Raw genomic sequence first — 10,081 nt, forward strand, 5'->3', positions numbered from 1 at the left:
AAATAAATATATATATATATATATATATATATATATATATATATATATATATATATACATGCATAAAATAAATTAATAAATTAAATTAATAAATGAATATATATATATATATATATATATATATATATATATATATATATATATATATATATATATATACACACACACAGATTAGATAGATAGATAGATAGATAGATAGATAGATAGATAGATAGATAGATAGATAGATAGATAGATAGATAGATAGATAGATAGATATTCATATATCTTTGTTATTAAATAGCTCCCTCATGTGGTTGAGCGCAAACGTATGGCGTAGTAATACCTGATGACTGACAACACGTTCCACCAATAAAAAAGAACGCTCGTCACCGTCAATGGTAAACCTAAGCCAATGGGATTCGCAAGAGGCCACGAATGGGTGGGGCTTCAGCCATTTGCGTCCGCAAACGTTGTTGGAAGAGAAGTCGATTCAAGAAGCCATTACGCTGCGCAATAGTGTCAGGACAAAAACGTACTATTTTTACGTATTCTACGCAATTTTACATCACCCCCCCCTCCGTAAGTCCAATTAAGCACTTGCTAATGGCATCTCAGGCCAAAAAGAGGAAAACTAATTTCTCCGAAAGGGAGGTGGAGATCATCGTGGAGGAGATGGAGAAGCAAAAACACATTTTGGTGAATCACTTTAACGCGGGCGTCACGCACATCGCCAAGAACAGCGCGTGGACGGAGATCCTGAAGCGCGTGAACGCCGTGAGCACCTGCCAGCGCGAGCTCGCGGAGGTCAAGAAGAAATGGTCCGACCTCAAGACGGAGGTGCGGCGCAAAGTGGCCCAGGCGCGCGCGGCCATGGAGGGCACGGGCGACTGCGGCAGCGTTCCCGTCATCCTCAGCTCCATGCAGCAGCGCATCTGCAACCTGCTGGGAGAGGCCACCATCATCAGCCTTCCCGCGGCGGAGGCTGCCGCCGAGATCACGGTGCCCCTGGGCTCCGCCGCCGCCGCCGCGTTGACGCAAAGTAAGACACTGGCGTTACCGCTGCGTAAGTTCGCGCGCGCAGACTCCTACGCGCTCACTTAGGAGCCAGGGCTGCGCTTTAAACGAGACCGGCATCTAGATGTTTTGAACGGGTTAGAAATATATTTACTGCATCAAAATTTGATACGATTTTACTGTAGGTTATGGGTGGATAATTGCATTGGTTGTTTATAGATCATGCAACAATGCATATTACTGTTATCTGGAGGCAACGGACAGATCATTTTTTGTATTTTTGATGTTGAAAACCTACTTGTGAACGTGAACCTGCTCGTTTGTTTTCTTCAGTAAAGAAGGAGGATAAAATTAATAATGAATGCATGTATTTGTTCTGAAGGCTGTTTTTTAATGCTCTGTATTATAATTATAATTATATTTTGCATTTCTTATATTGATTGTATAGAGATAATATAATGTAATATACATTTTATATTACATGTGTGTGTATGTATGTGTGTATATATATATGTTTATATTTATATATGTATATATGTATGTATGTGTGTGTGTGTGTATGTATATATATATATATATATATACACACACATACATATATATATATATATATATATATATATATATATATATATATATATATATATATATATATATATATATATATATATATATATATATATATATATATGTGTATATATATATATATATATATATATATATATATATATATATATATATATATATATATATATATATATATATATATATATATATATATATATATATATATATATATATATATATATATATATATATATATATATATATATATATATATATATATATATACATATATATATATATATATATATATATATATATATATATATATATATATATATATATATATATATATATATATATATATACATATATATATATATATATATATATATATATATATATATATATATATATATATATATATATATCTATATATCTATAGCTGACAGGCAATAAATGTCACTTTTAAGAAAAGGCCTTTAAAGATGATTAAAATCACAAACAGATAAAAATGCTGTAATGTAAGCTTGGTTCCTCTGGTCTCAAAGAAGACTCGGCTCAAGATTCACCCGTGAGTGAGAAACTGCAGCGTCAAAGTGACGTCATCCTGAAAGGAAACGTGTCCTTCATGTTTGATAACTTGTATTTGTAGTTTTTAAAAATTGTAATAATATACGTGACTCTCTCCTGGCAGGCATTCAGCCGGCGTCTGCAGCGGCGTGCGAGATAAAAACCCTTGAAGGTACAGCTTGACTCATTGTCTTCTGTATTTAAAAGCATGACCCTGAATGGTGATAAAATGTTTTTAAATGAAGACACACTCATCCACTGAATGAAGGATGTGGGGTTTGTTGTCCAAATGAAGCTCCCAGCGATGCATATCACGAGACAAAAATTAAGTTTTGATTTGTTTATGCTGGGAAACGGAACGTGATTTTTTTTACCTAATATCCTAATGATTTTAGGCACGAAAGAAAGTGGATCATTTTGATCCGTACAGCGTACTGTTGGCTATTGCAGTTGAAAAAAACCCCTCTAAATTTCTTAATTCATATCGATGCAAACTCCTCACCTTTCAATAACATCTCACTCTTTTGAGATCGATACGGTTCGAGTTATAAAGTCATAACTGCGGCGTTATATCTTGGACGTTTGGGTGATATAAAGTCACAATTCTGACTTTTCTTGTAATTATGAGATTATATCTTGCCATTTTTTTTCTCAGAGCTGTGTGTTCTCAGGATTGCAACTTAATAATCTCATAATTCTGACTTAATAACTCGCATTTGTGATTTTATTTTATTGTAATTCTGACTTTCTCCTAATTGTGAGTTCATATCACGCCATTTTTTGACTTTATCTCATTGTGAGAATATAGCAGGCGATTCTGACTTCATATCTCACAATTGCAAGCTTATGTCACGTGAATTTGACATTATATCTGTCAGAAATGTGACTTTATATCACGTAATTCGGATGTTAGATCTCAATTTGTGAGTTTATATGATGCACTTCTGACTTTTTCTCATAATTGCGAGTTTTTTTTATCAGGTAATTCTGACTTTATCTCCTAATTGTGAGCTCGTATCACGCAATCCTGACTTTCTCATAATTGCAAGTGTTTTTATGACGCAGTTCTGGCTTTTTCCTCATTTTATATCTCGCATTTGTGAGTTCGTATCACGCAATTCTGACTTTGTTATAATTTAAAGGTTTTTTTATCACGAAATTCTGACCTTTTCTCATAATTGCATGCAAAGACTTTTTTTTCATGCAATTCTGACTTTTTCTCATAATTGCAAGTTTTTTTTCATGCAATTCTGACTTTTTCTCATAATTGCAAAGTTTTTTTTCATGCAATTTGACTTTTTCTCATAATTGCAAGTTTTTTTTTCATGCAATTCTGACTTTTTTCATAATTGCAAGGTTTTTCATGCAATTCTGACTTTTCTCATAATTGCAAGGTTTTTTTTCATGCAATTCTGACTTTTTCTCATAATTGCAAGAGTTTTTTTTTTCATGCAATTCTGACTTTTCTCATAATTGCAAGCAAGTTTTTTTCATGCAATTCTGACTTTTTCTCATAATTGCAAGGTTTTTTTTCATGCAATTCTGACTTTTTCTCATAATTGCAAGGTTTTTTCATGCAGTTCTGACTTTTTTCATAATTGCAAGGTTTTTCATGCAATTCTGACTTTTAATTGCAAGGTTTTTTTCATGCAATTTGACTTTTTCTCATAAAAGGTTTTTTCATGCTGACTTTTTCTGTTTTTTTTTGACTCATAATTGCAAGGTTTTTTTTTTCATGCAATTCTGACTTTTCTCATAATTGCAAGGTTTTTTTTTCATGCAATTCTGACTTTTTCTCATAATTGCAAGGTTTTTTTTCATGCAATTCTGACTTTTCTCATAATTGCAAGGTTTTTTCATGCAATTCTGACTTTTCTCATAATTGCAAGGTTTTTCATGCAATTCTGACTTTTCTCATAATTGCAAGGTTTTTTTTTTTTCATGCAATTCTGACTTTTCTCATAATTGCAAGACTTTTCTTTTTTTCATGCAATTCTGACTTTTTCTCATAATTGCAAGGTTTTTTTCATGCAATTCTGACTTTTCTCATAATAAGGTTTTTTTTTGCAATTGCAAGTTTTTTTTCATGCAATTCTGACTTTTTCTCATAATTGCAAGGTTTTTTTCATGCAATTCTGACTTTTTCTCATAATTGCAAGGTTTTTTTTCATGCAATTCTGACTTTTTCTCATAATTGCATGCAATTCTGACTTTTCTCAGTGTTTTTATGACGCAATTCTGGCTTTTTCTCATCATGCAATTCTGACTTTTCTATAATTTAAAGGTTTTTTCATAATTTGACCTTTCTCATAATTGCAAGGTTTTTTCATGCAATTCTGACTTTTTCTCATAATTGCAAGGTTTTTTTTCATGCAATTCTGACTTTTTCTCATAATTGCAAGGTTTTTTTCATGCAATTCTGACTTTTTCTCACAATTGCAAGCAATTTTTTTTTCATGCAATTCTGACTTTTTCTCATAATTGCAAGGTTTTTTTTCATGCAATTCTGACTTTTCTCATAATTGCAAGTGTTTTTATCATGCAATTCTGACTTTTTTCTCATAATTTTTTCTCATGCATTTCTGACTTTTCTCATAATTGCAAGGTTTTTTTTCATGCAATTCTGACTTTTCTCATAATTGCAAGGTTTTTTCATCAATTCTGACTTTTTCTCATAATTGCAAGGTTTTTTTCATTTGACTTTTTCTCATAATTGCAAGTTTTTTTTCATGCAATTCTGACTTTTTCTCATAATTGCAAGTTTTTTTTCATGCAATTTGACTTTTCTCATAATTGCAAGGTTTTTTTCATGCAATTCTGACTTTTCTCACAATTGCAAGGTTTTTTCATGCAATTCTGACTTTTTCTCATAATTGCAAGGTTTTTTTCATGCAATTCTGACTTTTTCTCATAATTGCAAGTTTTTTTTTTCATGCAATTCTGACTTTTCTCATAATTGCAAGGTTTTTTTTCATGCAATTCTGACTTTTCTCATAATTGCAAGGTTTTTTTTTCATGCAATTCTGACTTTTTCTCATAATTGCAAGTTTTTTTTTTCATGCAATTCTGACTTTTTCTCATAATTGCAAGGTTTTTTTTTTCATGCAATTCTGACTTTTTCTCATAATTGCAAGGTTTTTTTTCATGCAATTCTGACTTTTCTCATAATTGCAAGTTTTTTTTTTCATGCAATTCTGACTTTTTCTCATAATTGCAAGGCAATTTTTTTTCATGCAATTCTGACTTTTTCTCATAATTGCAAGGTTTTTTTATGCAATTCTGACTTTTCTCATAATTGCAAGGTTTTTTCATGCAATTCTCTGACTTTTCTCATAATTGCAAGGTTTTTTTCATGCAATTCTGACTTTTTCTCATAATTGCAAGGTTTTTTTTTCATGCAAATCTGACTTTTTCTCATAATTGCAAGGTTTTTTTTCATGCAAATCTGACTTTCTCATAATTGCAAGGTTTTTTTTCATGCAATTCTGACTTTTTTCTCATTTTATATCTTTTTCTCATTTGTGAGTTTTTTTCATGCAATTCTGACTTTGTTATAATTTAAAGTTTTTATCATGCAAATTCTGACTTTTTCTCATAATTGCAAGTTTTTTTATCATGCAAATTCTGACTTTTCTCATAATTGCAAGGTTTTTTCATGCAATTCTGACTTTTTCTCATAATTGCAAGGTTTTTTTCATGCAATTCTGACTTTTTCTCACAATTGCAAGGTTTTTTTTTCATGCAATTCTGACTTTTTCTCATAATTGCAAGGTTTTTTCATGCAATTCTGACTTTTCTCATAATTGCAAAGTTTTTTTTCATGCAATTCTGACTTTTTCTCATAATTGCAAGGTTTTTTTTCATGCAATTCTGACTTTTTCTCATAATTGCAAGGTTTTTTTTCATGCAATTCTGACTTTTTCTCATAATTGCAAGGTTTTTTTCATGCAATTCTGACTTTTCTCATAATTGCAAGGTTTTTTTTCATGCAATTCTGACTTTTCTCATAATTGCAAGGTTTTTTTTTTTCATGCAATTCTGATTTGACTTTTCTCATAATTGCAGGGTTTTTTTTCATGCAAATCAGACTTTTTCTCATAATTGCAAGGGTTTTTTCATGCAATTCTGACTTTTTCTCACAATTGCAAGGTTTTTTTTCATGCAAATCTGACTTTTTCTCATAATTGCAAGGTTTTTTTTTCATGCAATCCTGACTTTCTCATAATTGCAAGTGTTTTTATGACGCAGTTCTGGCTTTTTCCTCATTTTATATCTCTCATTTGTGAGTTTGTATCACGCAATTCTGACTTTGTTATAATTTAAAGGTTTTTTTATCACGAAATTCTGACCTTTTCTCATAATTGCAAGTTTTTTTTCATGCAAATCAGACTTTTTCTCATAATTGCAAGGTTTTTTTTCATGCAATTCTGACTTTTTCTCACAATTGCAAGGTTTTTTTCATGCAATTCTGACTTTTTCTCACAATTGCAAGGTTTTTTCATGCAATTCTGACTTTTTCTCATAATTGCAAGGTTTTTTTCATGCAATTCTGACTTTTTCTCATAATTGCAAGTTTTTTTTCATGCAATTCTGACTTTTTCTCATAATTGCAAGGTTTTTTTCATGCAATTCTGACTTTTTCTCATAATTGCAAGGTTTTTTTTTCATGCAAATCAGACTTTTCTCATAATTGCAAGGTTTTTTTCATGCAATTCTGACTTTTTCTCATAATTGCAAGGTTTTTTTTCATGCAATTCTGACCTTTTCTCATAATTGCAAGGTTTTTTTCATGACAATTCTTTGACCTTTTCTCATAATTTCAAGGTTTTTTTCATGCAATTCTGACTTTTTCTAATAATTGCAAGGTTTTTTTTCATGCAATTATGACTTTTTCTCATAATTGCAAGGTTTTTTTCATGCAATTCTGACTTTTACTAATAATTGCAAGGTTTTTTTTCATGCAATTCTGACTTTTTCTCATAATTGTAAGGTTTTTTTTTCATGCAAATCAGACTTTTTCTCATAATTGCAAGGTTTTTTTTCATGCAATTCTGTGTGTGTGCTTGTTCCTGCGCAGCCGAGACGACGTACCACACGCTGGAGGAGGGCATGGTGGAGTACTGCACCACCGAGGCGCCGGTGACCGTCACGGCAGAGGCTCCGGTGGAGATGCTGGCGCAGGCCGAGTGCAAGCCGCAGGAGCTGAAGAGCCGCATCGCGCTCAACTCGGCCAAGCTGCTGCAGGAGCACCGCGTCACCAACCTGCACGTGCGCGAGATCGCCCAGCACCTGGAGAACCAGAGCGACCTGCTGCAGATGATCCGCCGCTCGCAGGAGGCCCAGGCCTGCGCCCAGGAGAGACAGGCCCAGGCTCTGGAGGGAACGCAGGCCGCCCTGCTCGCCCTCATCCAGATGTTCAGACCCGCTCTCAAGGACTTGAGGAAGTTTCTGCAGAACGCCAACAGCGCCAACACCGCTCCGCCGGCCGCCGCCGAGACCGGAGAAGGAGCGGAAAACGTGCCACCACAGACAGAAGATGCACAGTAGAGACGTGTGTGTGTGTGTGTGTGTGTGTGTGTGTGTGTGTGTGTGTGTGTGGGAGAGACGGTCTGGTCCAGAATAGACCGTAAATTATTGTACAGCTCGGTGCTCATGTGTGCGAACGCTTCCCGGGATGCAGTGAAAAGAGGACTTTTACGGGCGTTTTAAACAAGTGGCCAAAAAAAAAAGATTTTTGACTCTTTAAAGATGCTGTGAAGTCTTTTCGGTGGCTTGAAAGTCAGGTCGCGACACGTTTTAATTCAATTTTTGGTGCGCAGCCGACCCTAAAGCAAACCCAGTCCGGGCCGGAGACCTACAGGAGACACGATTGCCGCGAGGACGGGCGGTGATGGACGACTTTGTGGAGGCTTTTTGTTTCTTTAGCTTTCGAGAATTTGCCGTTTTTATTTAAGTACGCTAAATAAAGAAACTCCACACGTGCGCGTGTCTTCGTCCGTGATTCATTGACGCTCAAGCATGCGATCAAAAGTCCCGACCACATAAACAACTGATATATTCACTTCAGGGCACATAACGTGAATCTGATTACTCATTTAACAGCGTACTTTCAGTCATTGTGTTTTGTCCTGCACAGAAGCCCTGGTCATGACCTGTTATGTGTTGTTTATTTCGCATCTATTAGGAGTTATTATACACTGTCTACCTCCCTTAATTGAACGATGCAACTTAATTTCCCTGTAATTTTCAGTCACCTGGTAGTTTGAGACGCAGCTTGCATGTGCTTGACTTTTTCACCAGAGGGAGACAAAGAGCGCTGTATTTCATCCTTCCTTTCTTGATCACGTGTACATCTGTGTTCACTCTAAAGTACTAAAGTGCTTTAATATAGACATATATCAGCTTAATTGTACGTTCAAGTAGTTTTAATAATAAAATAACTAATAAAATGTAATACTATATAATATATAATACATATATATCATATATATATTTATATATACATATATATATATATTCATATATTTTATATATTATATTTAAAGAAATATATATATATATATATATAAATGTTGAGCATATATACGATATAGGATATATATATATATATATAGAGCAATGATATATATATAGATAAATATCATATATTTATATATATATATATATTATATATTTATATATATTTATATATATATATATATATATATATATATATATATATATATACATATACATATATATACATAGAGAGAGAGAGAGAGAGAGAGAGACATACATATATATATATATATATATATAGATATAGATAGAGAGAGAGACAGAGAGATACATATATATATATATACATACATATATATATATAGAGATATACAGATATATATATATATACATACATATATATATATATATATATATATATATATATAGATAGAGAGATACAGATAGAGATAGAGAGAGATAGACATAGAGATATATATATACATATAGATATACAGAGAGATATATATATATATATATATATATATATAGAGAGAGATGTGTTTTTATCATTATTATATTTAGAAGAAATCAGAGAGAGAACAGAGACAGATGCCACTTAAAGAGTTGAGCAGCATGAGAGAGAGAGAAGGATCACGTGACACAGAAAACAGAGAGAGAGCAAGAGAGAACAGAGAGAGCTTTGATCAAAGGAAGAGTATTAAATCTGAGACACGTTACACTCAGAGAGTGAGAGAGAAGGTTCTCATTTATTTAGATCTCAACTGTTATAATGTCTTTGCTATTATTTTAATATTTACATTATCATTTAGAGACAATAAGACCAAGAGAGAGAGAATTTAAATTTGAAGAGAGAGAGAGAGAGAGAGAGAGAGACAGAGAGAGAGACAGAGAGAGAGAGAGAGAGAGAGAGAGAGAGAGAGAGAGAGAGAGAGAGAGAGAGAGAGAGAGAGAGAGAGAGAGAGAGAGAGAGAGAGAGAGAGAGAGAGAGAGAGAGAGAGAGAGAGAGAGAGAGAGAGAGAGAGAGAGAGAGAGAGAGAGAGAGAGAGAGAGAGAGAGAGAGAGAGAGAGAGAGAGAGAGAGAGAGAGAGAGAGAGAGAGAGAGAGAGAGAGAGAGAGAGAGAGAGAGAGAGAGAGAGAGAGAGAGAGAGAGAGAGAGAGAGAGAGAGAGAGAGAGAGAGAGAGAGAGAGAGAGAGAGAGAGAGAGAGAGAGAGAGAGAGAGAGAGAGAGAGAGAGAGAGAGAGAGAGAGAGAGAGAGAGAGAGAGAGAGAGAGAGAGAGAGAGAGAGAGAGAGAGAGAGAGAGAGAGAGAGAGAGAGAGAGAGAGAGAGAGAGAGAGAGAGAGAGAGAGAGAGAGAGAGAGAGAGAGAGAGAGAGAGAGAGAGAGAGAGAGAGAGAGAGAGAGAGACAGAGAGAGAGAGAGAGAGAGAGAGAGAGAGAGAGAGAGAGA

At 33.9% G+C, this 10,081-nt stretch overlaps 1 protein-coding gene across 2 annotated transcripts; it reads left to right on the plus strand.

The window, feature by feature from the left end:
- The first annotated feature begins 367 nt into the window (after positions 1 to 367).
- On the plus strand, positions 368 to 8,115 carry naif1 (nuclear apoptosis inducing factor 1). 2 transcript variants are annotated; one of them, XM_043246917.1, is made up of 3 exons: positions 368 to 1,045; positions 2,258 to 2,305; positions 7,211 to 8,115. In XM_043246917.1, the coding sequence occupies exons 1-3, from the start codon at positions 418 to 420 to the stop codon at positions 7,678 to 7,680; spliced, it is 1,146 nt and encodes a 381-aa protein (XP_043102852.1). In that variant the 5' UTR covers positions 368 to 417; the 3' UTR covers positions 7,681 to 8,115. The 2 variants fall into 2 exon arrangements, with proteins under 2 accessions (XP_043102852.1, XP_043102854.1); XM_043246919.1 differs by having other exon boundaries at positions 375 to 1,021.
- Positions 8,116 to 10,081: the final 1,966 nt, after the last annotated feature.

This window comes from Puntigrus tetrazona, chromosome 8, assembly GCF_018831695.1.
Source record: "Puntigrus tetrazona isolate hp1 chromosome 8, ASM1883169v1, whole genome shotgun sequence".
NCBI lineage: Eukaryota > Metazoa > Chordata > Actinopteri > Cypriniformes > Cyprinidae > Puntigrus > Puntigrus tetrazona.

Excerpts from the sequence above, each read along its gene's own strand:
- naif1 (XM_043246917.1), top strand. The coding sequence starts at position 418 with ATGGGTGGGGCTTCAGCCATTTGCGTCCGCAAACGTTGTTGGAAGAGA. Across the intron at positions 1,046-2,257 it reads GACACTGGCGTTACCGCTGC|GCATTCAGCCGGCGTCTGCA; the intron begins GTAAGTTCGCGC and ends CTCTCCTGGCAG. Across the intron at positions 2,306-7,210 it reads CGAGATAAAAACCCTTGAAG|CCGAGACGACGTACCACACG; the intron begins GTACAGCTTGAC and ends GTTCCTGCGCAG.